The 18,860-nt window shown below is 40.5% G+C and overlaps 1 protein-coding gene across 1 annotated transcript; it reads left to right on the forward strand.

Moving 5' to 3' along the window:
• Window positions 1-543: 543 nt before the first annotated feature.
• Window positions 544-8,516, forward strand: BMP10 (bone morphogenetic protein 10). The gene is made up of 2 exons (XM_028516850.2): window positions 544-1,199; window positions 6,280-8,516. The coding sequence occupies exons 1-2, from the start codon at window positions 866-868 to the stop codon at window positions 7,218-7,220; spliced, it is 1,275 nt and encodes a 424-aa protein (XP_028372651.1). The 5' UTR covers window positions 544-865; the 3' UTR covers window positions 7,221-8,516.
• Window positions 8,517-18,860: the final 10,344 nt, after the last annotated feature.

Consider the following 18,860-nt stretch of genomic DNA (forward strand, 5'->3'; position numbering starts at 1 on the left):
ATTCCTAGTTCTACCACTTTGTAGCTTTGTGACCTCCAGCAAGCTATTGACCCATAGTGACCCATACATACATGCGGATGATAAGGTTGTTACAGGGAACACATTAGGTGATACATGGAAAGCACTCAGCACAATGCCTGTTTGTAGGAGAGCATCTAATAAGTTTTGGTTGCTTTTATAGTAAAGTACTGTCTATATTTTTCAAAAGCCATTTTAGCCAGGTCAAATCTGTGCCAAAAAAAAAAAAGAAAGAAAAGAAAAAGGCTGTTGATAGTGAAGTTTGTATTTTTCTATTGCTAAAAACATAAGATTCTAAAAATTTATATAAATTCGCTTATAACTATAAGTTAACCTGAAGATTTTGGATATTTAGTTAATACAGATCGCCATTGTTGTGTACTGTGCTCATTCTTAACATTTATTACTTGCATGTGTGAAACTGAACTGCGTAAAAGCAGAATTTAGGCATTCCTGCCAAAAGGAAGTGAATCAAAAGGAAGAGAAGCAGAGCCTTTGCAATGAGAAAATTGTCCTATCTCTCAGCCAGTGTCAGAATGTGAAAATGTTTACAAAATGCTCATTAAAAGAAAAAAGGATTGCAAGATAGAAACAAAATCTGGTGCGCAAGTTTACACTAGAGAGATAAGAAAGGCTAGGCCCCTATAGGGGATTTTGTTATCCAATTACTGCAACCTGACTTTGGGGGAAGAGGAAGAATGGTAGGGGGAGGGAGAGAGAGGAAGAATTTCCAAACTTGTCTCCAGTGACAGGAGACATTCACGCTTGGCTCCGCAAGATAAAACTGCCACTTAGAGCCCAGGAGAGCTAGACCCTCCTGGGTTGGCCTGGGGGCTCGAGCAGAGCCATGGGTCCTCTGGCCCTGAAGCTGTGCGCTGTCCTCTGCCTGGTGGCTCACTCTGCTTCTGGCAGCCCCATCATGAGCCTGGAGCAGTCGCCTCTAGAGGAAGATATGCCCCTCTTCGACGATGTCTTCTCAGAGCAAGACGGTGTTGACTTTGACACACTGCTGCAGAGCATGAAGAATGAGTTTCTCAAGACATTGAACCTGTCTGACATCCCTATGCAGGATTCCACCAAGGTTGACCCTCCAGAGTACATGCTGGAACTCTACAACAAATTTGCAACAGACCGCACCTCCATGCCATCTGCCAACATCATTAGGAGTTTCAAAAATGAAGGTAAGTTGACATTTTATTGATGAAATTTGGCTTGGATTCTTTTTCCAAGAAGTGATAAGTAAATTTGTGAGGCCTGGGAATAAAATAGATAAAAGGAGTGTATGCATAGATAACACAAAACAATGCACATTACAGCCTATCCCATGTTAATGCTTATTTTCCGAAGCATTTTAAAAGGCACTAAAGAATATCTTTTAATTCGAGGTTATAAAGTGTCTACTATTTCCACATTATAGTTGGGTCTTTAAAAAGTTTTAATTTTGACAGCAAGTAATAAAAAAATATTAATTCTGACAAATTAATGTTGGCTTATTACTCCACCTTTATTGTTAATTTTTCAGGTAGAGACCTTGGTTTCTATTTGGCTTTTGATTACAAAATTTGTCAACTTCTACTTAGAATGAAAATTATGAAAATAGAAGAAAACAGAAAGTTGTGATTTGTGTTTTGCTCAAACTTTGGATGAGTTTCCCTTTTATGACCTTATTGAGAAGTTGTTCAAACAGGATGGAAACTTATATTAGAGAGCCTTCCTAGGGTTGTGTTGCATTTGATGTGACAAGTATATCCTTCAAGCAACGTTTATAGTTCAGGAAGTGCGCATGGCCCACTCTCCATAAAGATGCAGCTCATAGCTACATCTTTATGGAGAGTGATGCACAATCTTTAAATATCAGGCAAATGTTATCAGGAAAGTGTTTTCTCCTCCCAGATCTTTATTCAGTAACTAAATCTAATGAACTAGAAAGTTAATTGTTTATTCATTATGGTGTTCATAGGCAAAAAACAAAAAACAAAAACACCCTGATACCTATGGTTAAAAACTGTAGAAACTAATATTAGTATTTGTTAGTATTTATGCTAATTATGCTTTTATAGTCATTAACCAAGTACAAAAAAGCGTTGCTGTACCTGGTACAAAAATGCAAAGATTGATGTTGGCCAGACCTTCTTAAAAAGAGAAAGGTGGTATCAAAGAAATAGCTTGGAATTTTGAATTTTGAGAGCAGGTTGACTCCATAGCTGTGAACAACGAGTTTAAATTTTTTGAAACTCAGTTTTCTCATCTGTAAATTGGGGATAATATAGCTACATAATGTAATCGAGCAATTCAAAAGAGATTCTGAATAAGAAACATTCCATTTGCTATGAAATGCTGAATAAATATGAGTTATTCTTTGTTTTTTTTTAAGATTTTACTTATTTTTAGAAAGGGAAAGGGAGGGAGAAAGAGAAGGAGAGAAACATCAATGTGTGGTTGCCTCTCACACACCCCCTACTGGGGACCTGGCCTGCAACTCAGGCATGTGCCCTGACCAGGAATCACACCTGCGACCTTTTGGTTCTCAGGCCAGCACTCAATCCACTGAGCCACAGCAACCAGGGCTAAATATGAGTTATTCTTGACTAACTCCTTAAATTCTAGGCATTACAGAAAATGTTGAGTAGGTATTGCTTAGTCCTTGGAGATACTATTTGCCCTAAAAATTTAGTTGACAGATCAAAATTTCTAATATTTAGTAACATATTGGGTATATTACTTAGCAACATTTAATAACATTATGGAAATGGCATGATGAAATTGCAGAGTCCTTTGGAGGTGAGTCTGAATTGAAATGAACAGTCTCCTTCTGTGGGAGACTTTCCTTCCTAATGCTTCTGAGCCCTGAGCCCTAAGTGCCTGGCTCGGGGTATGAGCAGAAAAATGCTCACATTCTCTGGGAAAATTGGAGTTTTTCAGTTCTTACTTCTCACGCAGAGGATTTGGATGATGCAGGTCAGGAAGTGCAGTCTGCAGAGCTTCTTTCTCATTACTGGAGGTCAGCGAAGGCGGGAACATCTCTCCTTGGACAACGCAGGTGCCTGCACCTCCGCCACTCTGCAGGAGGAGATGCACAGCCCCCAGGACATGAATTCGGCACTGGGCTCATCCTGCCAGCTGCTATTGTCTCTGGTGACTCTTTGGGTCTGCTCAGTGAAGCTTCCTAGGAGATAAGGTCCAACAAAACAAAACAAGACAAAACAAATCCCCCAATCCCTCCAAACCTAACTAATCAGAAGGAAACAATTGCCACCTCTAAGGTGGAAAAAGCACTACGTGTATTCCTGTCACTGCTCTGACCTAACCTTGTCATCTGGGGGAAGTCACTTCTCTACATTGAGGTTCCATTTCTTCTGTGTAAAAGGAACAGAGTAGCAATACCTGCATTGTAGGGACATAAGAGCTAAATAAAACCATGCTTGCAGAGCACCTGGAACATGAAATTTGCTCAGAAACACAATTCCTCCACCTATTACTATGTTTGCAAATGCACAATGAACTTTTTAAAAAACAGCTTTATTGAAATATAATTGACATACAATAAACTACACATTTACAGTATATATAATTTGATAGGTTTTTCTATTTTTTATCCTCACCCAAGGACATTTTTTCATTGCTCTTTTAGAGAGGAAGGGAGAGAGAGAAACATCTATGCAAAAGAGAAGAATTGATTGGTTGCCTCCCATATGTGTCCAGACAGGGCATTGAATGCACCTGGGCTGGGGATCATATGCACCCAGATCAGGGATGAAACCCACAACCTAGGTATGTGCCCTGACCAGGAGTTGAACCTGCAACGTTTAGGCTATGGGATGACGCTCCAACCAACTGAGCCACACTGGTCAGGGCAATTTGATAGGTTTTAACATATGTAAACAACCACTGAAACCATCATTACCATCAAGGTAGTGAACATACATATTCATCACCACCAAAAGTTCTCTAGTGCTTCTTTGTAATCCTTCCCTCTCACTATAGTGAGCCTTTATTTTGCACTTTTCTCATGGGTCAAGCAACCAGTCCACTTCCCTATGTTTGGTCTTCACATGTTCCCTGTCCAAGGGAGTCATCTCCTCCATTCTTACAAGGAGAGGGGGACAACTCCCAATCTACTTGATGTAATAAGGACATATGTTATGAATCAGTTCAATCTGATGCCCATAATCATCAATTAATTAATACATTTAAAGAGCTGCCTCTAAGGTATTGTGGCATGCTGAAGGTACAGAAAGCAGTTTAACATGTGGTACCCACCAGCATGATGACAATCTAGTTGGGAAGATCCATTCATAAAAAGATAACTGAAATACAAAGATGTAAATGGCAAAGGTCAAAGGCAAGATAGTGAGCACTCAAGTGGTTCAGAGGGGCGTGAACGTCTGGATAGGAGGAGAGGAAGGGATGGTCTCACCAAGGGGAGTCTCAACTAGATAGCTGCATATGAGGGGATGGATGGGGCTTTCCAGGAGTCAGAAGAGCCTATCCACATTGCAATACACAGTAAAGTGTTGTTGTGGCATGTGATGAAGCTATTGGTCTGCTTTAAACAGGTGGGTTTATAATTTATTTCATCTTTTAAGAAAGGTCAGCCCTGGCTGGTGTAGCTCAGTGGATTGAGCGCGGGCTGGGAACCAAAGTGTCCCAGGTTCGATCCCCAGCCAGGGTACATTCCTGGGTTGCAGGCCATAACCCCCAGCAACCGCGCATTGATGTTTCTCTCTCTCTCTCTCTATCTCCCTCCCTTCCCTCTCTAAAAAATAAATAAATAAATAAAATATTAAAAAAAAAAAAAAAAAAAGAAAGGTCAGTGGAGCACATGCAATGTGTTCTGCACTGGAGAGGATGCATGAAAGTAATGACTGGATCAAGGGGTCTAGACCTGGTTACAGCTGCTTCTGAGAGCCGCGCTAGAAAGCTTAAATGCATGCCATTGCCCAGCACTTCCCACCAACAGTGTGTATGATGACTTCAAGCCATATCCAGAGGAAGGTATAAATTATGTGAAGTCATTGTACACTTTTATTATTGTAAATTAGCAAAATATCCCCATATCACCTCAAACCCATCATTATATTAATGCTATTGCTTAGGACAAGTCTAAAAGAGGTAGAAAGTATAAAATAATCAGATCATGTTAAATAAAAATATTAAATTCACAAACTGAGTATATAGTTGAGGAAATGCTGTCAGAGACAATAGACAACCCTTCATTGGTGGTCCTTAGCCTTGTTGGTCTCCTGGAACCCTTTGATTGATGACAAGGTCACTCAGGGATTCCTTTTAGAAATGTATTACCTGGGGAAAGAGTATGGAAATTTTGGGCCCCTATAAAATTCTTAGAGAGTCAACTTGATAATATTTGGAGATATGCTTCTAAGACTAAAGGACCTTTAAAAATTTATTTCAATAAATATTCTTGAGTGATTTGACTTGCCAAACCCTATGCCAGGTGCTAAGGGGATAAGACTAAGGCAACTAATCTATCCCCAAGGTTTATTTCCCCTATTTCTCACAGACTGCATACCCAAAATCAACTGCTGTGACCCCCTTGGTTTATGGGGGAGTCAGGAAGAGGTCAGTAAACTTTTTTGGTAAAGGGCCAGATACATAGTACATATTCTAGGTTTTATGAGCCCTGTTTCTCTCTTATGACTGTTTATGCCATCATAGTACAAGTCATCACAGATAATACAGAAATAGAGGGGTGAGGCTGTGTTCCAATAAAACTTTATTCCCAAAACTGGTGGCCCATAGAGTATAGTTTACCATCCTCTGGTCTAGATGAAGGTCTTTAGGAAGACCAGTGCCCAGCTAACTATGTGGACATATCTGCCCCTTACAAATGTAAATGTGACAAATAATGAGGTCCTCATCCCCAAAAAGCTTCAACCACCACCACATGTTTCATTTGCTAGCTCTTTACTGGTTAGAAAAATTGGGGACTTGCCCACACAATCTCCACAGTCTTCCCAGTTCTATAATTCTGTGGCTGACAAGCTATACAGGCAAGCCTAGGTGGGTTTTCCACCATTCATTAAGCTGCCATTTTCCCCATTAGTCTTAGCACCTTAACTCAACTTAGCATTCTACCATTGATGCAGTATTCTCTGTGTCAAAGAATGCTAACATTGTGTTTATTTTTTTTATACCCCCTCATTTTTTCCATATAAAACGTCCTTCATGGACAGGCTCTTTCATGACACAAATAGTCTGTTTTTTTCTGTAACGTACTGCAAATCTCTCTTTTTTTTTTAGATCTGTTTTCCCAACCAGCCAATTTTAATGGGCTCAGAAAATACCCTCTCCTCTTCAATGTGTCCATCCCTCACCATGAAGAGGTCATCATGGCTGAACTCAGGTTGTACACATTAGTGCAAAGAGATCGCATGATATATGATGGAGTGGACCGGAAAATTACCATTTTTGAAGTACTTGAGGGCAAAGAGGACAATGAGGGTGAAAGAAACATGCTGATCTTGGTGTCAGAGATGATCTACGGAACCAACAGTGAGTGGGAGACGTTTGATGTCACCAGTGCCATCCGGCGTTGGCAACAGTCAGGCTCATCCACCCACCAGCTGGAAGTCCACATCGAGAGCAGACATGACGAAATTGAGGGCACTGGCAGGGGACAACTGGAAATAGACACCAGTGCCCAGAATAAGCATGTCCCTTTGCTCGTTGTGTTTTCTGATGACCAAAGCAGTGAGAAGGAACAGAAAGAGGAACTGAGTGAAATGATCACCCATGAGCAACTTCTGGAGCTGGACAATCTGGGCCTTGATGGTTATTCCAGTGGACCTGGAGAAGAGGCTTTGCTGCAGATGAGGTCAAACATCATCTATGACTCCACTGCCCGCATCAGAAGGAATGCCAAAGGAAATTACTGCAAGAGGACCCCACTCTACATCGACTTTAAGGAGATTGGCTGGGACTCTTGGATCATCGCTCCACCTGGATATGAAGCCTATGAATGCCGTGGTGTTTGCAACTACCCCCTGGCAGAGCATCTCACACCCACAAAACATGCAATTATCCAGGCTTTGGTCCACCTCAAGAATTCCCAGAAGGCTTCCAAAGCCTGCTGTGTGCCCACCAAGCTAGAGCCCATCTCCATCCTCTATTTAGACAAAGGTGTTGTCACCTACAAGTTTAAATATGAAGGCATGGCTGTCGCTGAGTGTGGCTGCAGATAGAAAAGGAGTTTGTCAATTATTTAATAACTGTATATGTGTATATTTTGTGTCCCTATTTAATAAGATTATTTAATAAGGGTGTACAGATCATAGAGGCTTACTGCCATAGGGAAATGGATGGGTGAATCTGTTGTAGGAATACTTATTATGTTACACAGTCTCATTTCTTCCAATCTGTTTTTCTCTGGACTTGCCATTTCCTGACAATGTCACCTCTAATGGCAAGTGGCAAGCCCATACTATTTGTCTTCTAAGTCGATTTGAAAACAGGAACCCCTAAGCAGAAATATAGTGTCAGAAGGTAGATATTTGTGTATGTATATGTGTACATAGATAAACTTATAAAACTCTTTTGGTTCTATGGAGGTACATTAGACTCACACACATGCACAACTCAATCAAATATGTATATATCAAAAGCCAATGGTACGTTCTCAGTCACCTCTTCTCTGAGTGGGATTTATGTGAAGATAATTTGCATCAGGAATTTAACCATCCTAGGAACCATTACATTTCTAAATATTATTGAGAATATAGGTCAGCTTTTATCAGTTGAGTTTCTGCTATTGTTCAGAGCATCAGGACCTGGTAAAGGATGTTGTATGTTTGAGGAGAGGGGTTATTTGATGCAGAAACCAAATGGGTTCAAGAGGTAATGGCCTTAAGGTACAATTGCAAGGAGTAAACCCATGGGGGTATCATTATGCTCTGGAGGGCAGTGCCTGATCAATAAAGGAAAACAGTGGGGCCTGAGGTGACATCTGTTTCTGAGATAAGAGGAAAGCAAAGCCATTGTTGGCCTCTATTGCTGCAGGGAGTAGGGAAGGTGGGAGGGGGCACATAGGGGAAGAAAATCTAGGTAGTATCCTAGGATGTACCTATGAAATTATAAGCAGTTCTAATTGGAGAATTAAATCTTTTGGATGAAATAAAATTTTCAAAGAACAAGAGGAGAAAAATCAGAAGGGCTCTCTGTCTGTTGAACTCTTCACTTCTTAATATTTTTCTTCCATCCTTAATATTTCTCCTTTACCTCTGCACTCTGCATTTGCTCTGTCCACCTTTTTCCTTCCCTCTTTCTTCTTTGCCCCAGAGCCCTATGTCCTTCTTCCATTCCTATGTCCCTTGGCTTCATGGGCCTTCATTGCTTCTGCTGTGACCTGGAGGGACACCTGAAAGCATTTCTTTCAAGATGAATGAAGTTAGAGCTCTAATTTCCTCATGACATTTAATTTGATTTGCTTTTAATAATACCCTTTATGAAATGGTTTATTTGTGAAGCATTCTTAAGTATAAAAAAAGAAAGTGAAAGTCCAAATAGATCCACATAAGTAATGAATTCAAAAATACGCACAAGCAAATGCCTAGAAAGCTAAGCCTGAATTTTGAAATCAGGTTTGCCCCATGGTAGAAATTCTATAGCCTTCCCATTCTGCAGTCTTCCAATTTTGGAACTGGGAAGGACTAAGGGACTGGGAAGTATTGACAGGAATGGTCCTCTGGGCCGGCCAACTGGCCGGTCCGCAGTTGGCCAGCAGGAAGGACACTGAGACTCTGGTTGTGGTCTTAGCCTGTCCCCACCTCTTATGAGGGATCATGGTCTCTGTGCAGGAAGAACCATAGAAGTGTAGTTCTCAAACTGTTCTGACACCTCCAGGCAGGAGACACAGATGGTTCACACTAGAATCTGGAATGTGATTTCTAGTACATTGTCCCCCTTCACCCTATTGAATGCTTCCTTGAGAAGTCTGGCAGATTTTTTACCCTTGGAAACCATCAGCCTCCCATTCACAAAACTCTTGGGATTATAAACTCATATCACACTAGAAAGCAGAGGCAAGGGAAAGTATTTTGAAAGACATTTTGCCCAATTTGGATCTCAGCTCTATACATCTGGATGCATAGATTCTGAGAGCAAACATAGGGAAGGTCCTGGGGAATTCACTGCCCTGAAAAAGTAGTATTCTGACCATCAGGGAGTGTACAGTGAGTGACATTTGAGATGGTCATGCAATTCAGAAACATTCATTTATGGAATAGCCTCCATATACAATGGTGTGTGTGCATGTGGTGTGTGTGTGTGTGTGTGTGTGTGTGTGTGTGTGTGTAACTGGCTTTGGATAGCCACACTTAGAGCCCTCAGTGGGATGTGGTGCATCCTGTACATCCACGGTACACACTGTATACTTACATACTCTACGGTACTTCTTATCTTTTCTAAAGGACACTGTAATAGACATACAGTAAAACCTCAGTTGAGCAGATAGTTCTACTTTGATAAGAGTCAGGCAATATTTTGTCTAAAATATGTACAGCAGCTAGTAAATGCTTTACAGCCAGAAGTCCTGGGGTGAATATGCCCTGATTTGTAAATCTCCCACCCTGGCCTGTTTCAAGGTACCAAAGTGATGTCAACCAGCTTGTAAAAATTCCTAAACTTCACAGTTGCTCCCAGGAGCCATGCTTCCTGGCTCTGGTACCCCATTGCTATCGGCATCCTGCTCGTGCCCTCTGCCGACTTATCAGGTCCCTGGAGAAATCTTGTCATGAGTAGTTTTAATCACTCTTCTGTGAAAGGAATGGGAAAATCTAGGTTGTCTGCAATCAGGCTGCACATCCCAGATGCTTCTTTTCCCACAGCCCAGATGTAAACATGCACTTTCCTGATTTTCTTCTTCCCTATGGAAAGAAGGTGCAGAAAGCCACATATTGGTTATTCAAATGTGCTAGTGGCTTTTGTTTATTTTTTGCTTTCTTCTCATCAGAGAATGAAAGAACATAAACCATAACCAGAGGAGTCCTGCCCGCTCTCATTGGGCCTCTTGCGGCATGCCTGCATGTCTCAAACGTCGCTGTGTTAATACCAAGCCATAAAATTATCAGAACCTTAGGAAAGTAGAGCGCACTAATGTCTTCTCTGATCATAGACCTTGGCTACATCCCATGCCAGTCCTTTTTTACAGGTTAATGGCCACATTATCTTCACTTAAGTTGATAATCCCAAACAGCTCTTGAGGAGAACTGGAACAGGGAAACGTGGGCAGCAACAACCCCAGCAGTCATGTAAAACTTTCTAGGTGTCCTGCTATTTATTGATGGATATATTTATTTTTGTACTATAGTGTAGAATACCAAATGTTTTATTTTTATGTTTGTAATTCGCTCTTGAATAAAATAGTCTTCTGTGCTTTTCAAGTAGTGCCTTCCCCCAGAGTATGTCTCCTTTACAATATCTGGTGCATATTTTTATTCTTTTTGCATCATAATTTCCCATTATTTTAGGGAGTCTTGCAATAAGCCTGCCATCCTCTTGTATATTTGTGTCTTGTAGGCATGCTCTGAGCCCCTGGCATATTTACTGATGTGTAAATAGTAGAGTTCTAACTGAATGGTAGTTTGAGCTGAAGTATAGGCGTTCCAGAAAATATTTATCCAATAAACTCTCATCACTCCATGAGCTGAAAATGTCATTTTTCCATCAGACGAATGTTATCAGGCTGTCAGGGACTATGATTTCCACTCAGCATTAATCAGCGCTTTTCATTCCCAAACTAGGTGCTGCCCTTCCCATGCCCCACCCCCGACTACATCCACTGCTTGCCTTGGCCCACTGATTCAAGGACTTGGTTGGATAAATCCCTTTGTAATTGGGCTAATTACTCTATAAATGTAAAAAATGTTCATATAGTGATTCTCAAAAGAGTCAGCCTCAAAGTGCCTAATTCTTTGCCTGTGTATAGTTTTTGGCCTAGAAAATTAATGGTAAATACTTTTCCCAGAACTATTAGCAACTGGTTTGGTATTATTTAGAATCTATGTTCTTCAAGTATAAGATATTTTCATAGAAAGGAATTTTACATATTACTTCTTACTGAACTCATCAACACCCCATAAGGCTCAGCAGTGTTGTAGCAAAACAATGTATAATTTGTCTGTAGCCCAGAAGGGACATTGCCCAATTTAAGAATTGTTGATCTTTTCAAAGAATCACCATGGGTCACACGTGGCCCTTTGCCATCTGGTGAAAAAGGAACACTACTGTGACTCTGCATTTTCTTGCCCCCAACAAGCACATTTGATTTCACACTTTAGAGGGAAGGAAAGTACCTAAGGCTGTACAATAAGCACATACAAGGGTGTTTCTGGGTCTGGAAATGTATCCACAAGGTTCTAACTTCATCAGGGAACGACTGTTTGTTGTGATCAGCATGTGCCTGTTGCACCTGAGCTCCTGTTTTGTGAGTGTCTGATCAAGACAAGGACGCAGACAGGGTCGTGCCCAACTAACCAACTTCCACAAGTGTGGGAAATCAGCTGATAGCATGGTCACACCGAGTCAGCTGAGGCACATTCATTTCCTTATGTTCAAACCCTATTTGTTATCTATGTCCAAATGCATGTAGAAATTACTAGACTAAAGGGAAGGTGGAAAGAAATATTTTACACTGTGTTCATAAGTTAAATGTGTACATTCAGAGTTATCTTGTTAAATAAAGTGGAATAATTATTTTGATAATTATTTGAAACTTGTTTTTCCTTGAGATGAAGTCTGATTTGCTTTCCTTCCTCACTTTTTTTCCCATTTCCATTTCACAGTATATCCAGATGGAATCAAACTTATTGCTATGTTAGTAGAAGATGGCCTGAAGAAACAATAAGTAGGTTTTAGCTTCTGAGTGGCCTCACCAGAGAGGGAGATTCTGTTGTTACATGACTCTCCCACTTCACACAGCTTTCTGGCTGTAAAGCCCACGAATTCCAGAGATATAAGTGGCAAATGATATAGTCTCCTCTTTGTCAATTACTGAGAAATATTTCTTCTCTGAGTTTAGAATGAGGCAGACTAAAGAGCAATTACTTTTGGGAAAATATCCAGGTTAAATTTCACTGAAATTTGATTACTGAACCTCATAGAATCTCAGGCTTAGAAGGGACTTTTAAACGTTATCTGGCACGCTCTACTCCCTTACAGCAGCCCAGCAAAACCACTTCTCATCTTGTCTGCAAATGTAAGAGAAGGGGGTGTGCTGCCTTCTTAAGGGCACCTATTTCGTTTTCAGAGGACTAATTGTCCTCAGTTTAGCAAATAGTTCAGCTCTTTATGAATATAAGTCACTGCAGGGGAGACAAAGGTAAGCAGAAAGTTGTTAGAGAGTTCTCCCTTACAGAAAACTAAAGTCTCACCTGGTGGCCCTCATAAACTCCCAGTTCATAACTCTACCTAATCCATCTTCATGAAGGCCCCACAGTTTGCAAATAGCTCTCCTGCCCTTCTGGATGCACTGACCCCCATTTCCTGCGATAATGTGTGTCTGATCACAGGCCAGACGCAGTGAGCTCCCTTAGCCAGATGGAAACACGTGGAAGCCTGCAATGGGTGTAGACCTGCCCATACCCCCTGTCCCGAGTATGTAGTAGGCCTGGTGGACAGACAGACCCTGCTTCTTGTTCTGGAAGGAAGTTCATTCTTATGGCAGAACGTGGGTATTGAAGGACCTAGAGTCCCAGGGGGATACAATTCCTTCCATCAGATAATCATCCTGCATCTCTTTTAGGGGGAATCTTCTGAAGTTCTGGCTGACAGACATAACTGGCAAGTGCGTCAGCAGGGAGCAAAGCCCTTGTCCCTCACTATCAGAACAACTGATAGGGGCGAGACAAGCATTCTAGTCCTGGAGGAAAGAAAGCTGAGAACCCATGTTGAGACTTAGGCCAGGGCTGGACAAAAAAAGCCCAAAAGCCATTCTTAGTCTTAATGTCGAATTCTTTAGCAAACTATTCATTCTTTTCTGTAAATAATTCCATTTATGGATGTCTCTCACAGTGTGGTGCCTGGACCTGTTCTTTACAAGTGGTCTGACCAGAGTTTGGCAGCTCAGAACCAGCCACCTTTGTTCTAGGAGTGTCTTGTCTACTAATAGAGCAATGATTGTGTGGGGGCAGACATGGCTGCAAGTTATTTGGGGGGAGAAAAAATTATTTTCAAAGATGAGATTATACATTTAATAATAAGTTATGAGCCGTGGCTGGTGTGGCTCAGTGGAGTGAGTGCCAGACTATGAACCAAAGGGTTGCTGGTTTGATTCCCAGTCAGGGCACATGTCTGGGTTGTAGGTCAGGTCCCCAGTGGGGGCCACCTGAGAGGCAACTGCACACTGATGTTTCTCTCCTCTTTCTCCCGCCCTTCCCCTTTCTCTAAAAATAAATAAATAAAATCTTAAAAAATAATAATAATATGTTATGGTTTCTAATATTGCTCCTGGTATGAATTGATCTTTGTAGTGTTGCAGGAAAATAATTCCACAAGACTGGCTGCATTTGACTCCAGTCGTATGGCTGAGAGCCCACTTTTGCACAGAAGTGACTATTTGTAAAGAGGGGGCCTATTTGGAGAAGGTGAGAGCTTGTTAACTTGGGTGGTTATAAATGGATTATGTGATTATCTCCAACTCACTCTCCCAAACTGTCAGTTTACAAGAACCAGTTCCTGCCCTCTCTTAACCTTCCTTAGACCATTAGCACAGATCCAAAGTGCTCATCTTGTCCTGAGAAGAAAGCCCAAAAACACATGGACACCCCAGTCCATTTTTACTCTTAAATGTGGTTCTAAGAATCTTATCAAAAATTGAGGCTGCTCAGTTCAAAGCGAGGCTCTTTGGTGGAAGAGGCAAAGTAGCACTGTGAAATCCAGCTTCCGCAGAAAATTTTCGCTCATAGGACACCGGCCAACATTCTTGCACAATATAGGAGTGGTGTTAGAAAACCCAGTTCTACCCCTTATTACCATTTCTACCTAAAATGCATGACGTGACTTGACCAATCATGAAGAAATATCAAATAAACCCATTTGAAGAACATTCTGCAAAATAACCAGACTGTGTTCTTTAAAAATGTTGATGAAAGGCAAAGAAAGATTGAGGAACTGTAATAGATTTAAAACAACCACAGAGACATGACCACTTAATGCAGCCTGTGATCCCAGTTTGAATCCTAGATCCCCTCAAAAATGGGCAGAAAGGACATTATCTTTTTGTTAAGTTCACTGCTGTTCAGCTGGTGGTGCCCAGCTCTATCAATTATATACTGTCAAGTGACATTCACTTTTAAAACTCTTCTGCATGATTATTGCTCTTTTTCTGAAGCTGAGAGAAATTGTGTGGGAGGAGTAACTGGGCTTTTGCCTGACACCACGTCTAAGCAGCAAGCAGGCAGCATTAAAAATAGGCCTCTGCAGAGCAGGCAAACTTAACCGAAGAAACAGATGAAACAGGCATCAGAGGAACTGTTGAGCAGTGTGGCACACCTGAGGTCAATACATGAGCTCCAGCAAAACATTTTCCTGAAATAACCAAGCTCAATGCTGCATTCCCTGAAAAGAAGCAAGCTTTTCAAGCAACGAACCATCTGTTTCAAGTGTTTAGAAAACGGATCTCCAATCACGGGTAATTTAAACTTCCTTATACCCCAGTTCAATGCTTGATAAGAAAAGAGTGCTAACAGGATGGGAACGGAGTTACTATATTAAGAAGCCCGACCAGAACAAAAAACAGCCCCTGGCAGTTATTTTGTTTATGCGCCAGACCCTTCTGCTTTAATGAACATAATATTTACATGAGACCAGCTCCTGTTACATCTTTTGCTGCAACTGTCACGTTTTGTTCTTTGTTGTTGTTTTTACTTTTCTAAAAAAAAGTTCCTGCAAAACACAGTTGAGAGAGAATATGGCTGATCGAGGCACATACACTGAAATCACACCATAGCATCCTACCTCCCAAAGGGCCAAGCCCACCTGCTTTGTGTAGTTTGGGGTCAGGTGTCAATCAGGTTGCCAGGTAAAATACAGGATGTCCAGTTAAATTTGAATTTAAGACAAACAACGCATACTTTTTTCTTACATTTTTTTAATTGTTGTTCAAATACAATTGTCTCCATTTTCTCCTCACCACTCCACGCCCGACTCCAGCCATCCCCACTTGCCCCCCTTTATCCTATACCCCTTTGGCTTTCTCAATGTGTCCTTTCTACATGTTCCTGACAACGCTTCCCCCCAGCACCCCACCCCCATTATCCCTACCTATCCCCCCTCTGGTTGTAGTCAGTTTGTTCTTAATTTCAATGTCTCTGGTTATATTCTGCTTGCTGAATAATTTGTTTAGTATAAGTAAATCTCAAATATTACATGAGAAGTACTTATACTGAAATTTAAAAGTTTGTTGTTTAGCTGAAATTCAAATTTAATTGGGTGCCCTGTGTTTTTATTTGCTACATCTGGCAACCTTGGTCAAATATTGCTCAGAAGGTTGCATGAGTGGAAAGAGTCAGAGAAAAATGAGATATTTATGCCTTCCATTCCCAAGTGAGCTAGCTATTCAGAGGGTCATAAAGCAAGCATACCAGGGTTCACTGTTAAAGGACCGCTCTGAGAGGTGAAGTTGAAATCCACTTGGCCACAATACCTGCTAGTACTAAAACAGTAGCAACACCTAACACATCATCCTCTCATTTCCCTGGACATCTTACCCTCAAAATCTCTCTTGTTCATATTGACTTTGCCTATTTTAGATTTTGTTATATTCATAAAAGTGAAATTATGGAACGAAAGATGTTCACATTTGGCATATATCATTCTGAGATATTAGCAAGTTACACTCCAAAATGTTTACCTAATTATGCTCCATCACCTGGTACAAGAATGTTGGATTTATACAGGTTCCAATATTCAATACTATTGCTTTTCTTAGTGAAGGCTGATATGGTTGACTTGTGTCCCCTAGAAAAGATGTGTTGAAGTCCCAACCCCCAGTACCTCAGAATGTGACCTTATTTGGAAATAAGGTCTTAAAAGAGGAAATCAGGTTACAATGAGGTCATTAGGGTGGGCCCTAACCCAATAAGATGGACACCATTATAAAAGGGACAAATTTGGACACGGACATGAACACAGAGGAAGGCAGAGATCAGGGTGATGCATCTTTAAACCAAAGAACTCCAAAAATTGCCAGCAAACCACCGGAAGCCAGGGGAGAGACACGGAACAGGTTCTTCCTCCCAGCCTTCAGAAGGAACCAACCCTGCTGACACCTTGATCTCAGACTCCGGCCTCCAGAACTGTGGGACAATACATTTCTGTTCTTCAAGCCATGCAGTTTGTGGTTCTTCGTTACTGGAACCCTAGGAAGCTAATACAGGTGCTAAGTACAATACATTTAATTAAAAATTTTTAAATTTATATCTGTAATGATTGGTGAGTTTGACTATATTTTCATACATTTCTAATTCTCTTTATTCCATCAATAGACTTTTCCTGTCTTTAACTTATTGTTTATATTACTTATATTCCTTGAACTGATTTGTTGAAATTTTATATTATTTACAATTAATGCTTTGTTATATTCTATCAATAGTATTCCTATTTATTCCTTACCTTTTTTAACTTTTCAAAACTAATTCATTTTGATGTTTAAGAGTTTTACATTTGTATTTAGTCAAATTTGTCAGTCTTTTCCTTAGTGGCTTCCTGGTTTTGTGTATCATGCTTAGAAATGGCTTCTCCATCTCAAAATGATTAAAATGTTTTGTCAGTACTGTTTGGCCTGGCTTAATAGAGGGAACAGGGAAGTTTTCCCTGGCTAGGGCCATCATAAGCCAAATTTTCACTGGGCCTGGAAACAGTTTAAAGCTTCACTTTTTTAAGTTCTTCAAAACCCTCCAATTTTGCAATTGCCTCTCAATCTGTAGTTCCTGTGACCTGAGAGCCAGTTGCTTATTCCTTCTGTAATGCCAAGGGATCCAGGGTCCAGCCCAGGTTCTTTTGTAGTAGCCCTTCATGCCTTTCAGGAGTCTTCTTGGATGGAGTCTCCATTACCTCTCATTGTGTGACACACTGAACCCAAACAGGGTTTGCAACAGTAGTTGCAAAAAGGTGGCTGGGGCTTCATCATCTTGAAGCCTTTCTCATTCACACATGTGACACCTGACCAGTGGCTCCTTGAGTCTCTCTCTCTCTCATTCTCTCTCACTCTGTGGCTCTGTCTCCTTCCTCTTCTCTCCATGTTGTGTCTCCACATGGCTACCTAAGGTAACTGGATTTTTTATGTGATGGCAAAAGGTTGCCAGAGCATGTGTCCCAAGAGCAATAGTGAAGCAAAAGCTGTATTGTCTCTTATTATCTAGCCTTGAAAGACATGCAGCATCACTTCTGACACATTCTATTTGATAGGAGTGAGTCACTAATGCCAACCCATAATCAACAGGATAGGAATTAGACTCCATCTTCTGAAGGAGAGATGTGCTGATGAATTTTTAGACATCATCTAAAACTGCCAAAGATAGTATGTGTCTAGGAAATCTCTAAGCCTGGTATGGGCTTTGCATTAAGAGATCTCTTCCGTGCAAAGCCCATACCAGGTCAAGGAGAAACACACAAGTGTTCCTTGCCTTGCCTCACGCAGAGAGATGTGCTCATCCCTGCTCAGCGATAGCATTTCTTCTTCACTCTTCCACCAGGCTGAGTCACCAGCTTGTTTCTTAAACTTGGATTTCCTGGGTGGAGATCAGACTTGAGTTCTTGACACCCCTCCCTGAAAAAATAGAAAACACGTATCAAGCTCTCTGAGGGATACAATTTGAAGCAACTCTCACCCTGGAAGTGAAGAGCAGGCATTCTTCCTCCTCCCCTTAATTCAGCAATAAGAGCTAATCTAAGTGCATGAGGATACAGTTAAAATGACTTAACAGTCACCAAAATTAAGTCTTCAAGAATATTTATAAGCATGGAAAATGTTTCCTTAATAGGAAAATATTTTTTTTAAATTAAGTTAAATCATGATAAGTTTCAAAAACTCAAAATGGCTAAGCAATATGTTTAAGCTAGAGCTATAAGCTTCTTTTAGTTCTTTGTGTTTATTAGATTTTAAGGCACTATTTAGAATTCTTCTTTGGAAAAAGAAGTCAGAGAAAAATTAAGTAACCTAACTAAAGTTATCTAATCAGTCAATGAGAAAATTAATCACAAGACCTAGATATCACAATTTGTTGTATCAGGATTCAAACTCATGCAACCAAGATGTTTTTAGTAAAGTTATAAGATTTGCCTCAATATTTGTTTGTTTTAATGGTCAGAAAATAAACAAAAAATTCCAGATCCTACTAAACCATACTTTTCATTTTCTAAGCATTAATGAATGTATTTTAACAAAAGCCAATTTTTAACAAATAAATACTACTGAGAAATTTTACTTAATATCTATGGATCTAACTAATATGATTGAATTCCATTGGCTTGAAGAGCTGCAAAGTCAGCAGCAAAGTACTTTTGAGACAACCCAGGTCATGGTGTTGAAAAGCTACTTGTTGAGTTAAGCAAAGGCTGAAGACAGTGTGGATTCATAAGGCAAGTACAGTAACCAAGTCCCATGATCCATCACCTATAGGTTTGTTATTTTTGCTATGACAACTGCTTATCTTTGTTAGAAGCTTTCAGATCCACAGCTGACACTTGAAGTGGTTTTTCTTAACTGTCTTGACAAGAAAAGACTGAATACAAAAATTCAGTAACACATCAAGAGATTTCCATGTGAAGGGTATTAGGGAATTTATTATAACTGATCTTTTTATGATCACACAAGTGATGTCCAAAAG

The sequence above is a fragment of the Phyllostomus discolor genome, chromosome 6, assembly GCF_004126475.2.
Source record: "Phyllostomus discolor isolate MPI-MPIP mPhyDis1 chromosome 6, mPhyDis1.pri.v3, whole genome shotgun sequence".
NCBI lineage: Eukaryota > Metazoa > Chordata > Mammalia > Chiroptera > Phyllostomidae > Phyllostomus > Phyllostomus discolor.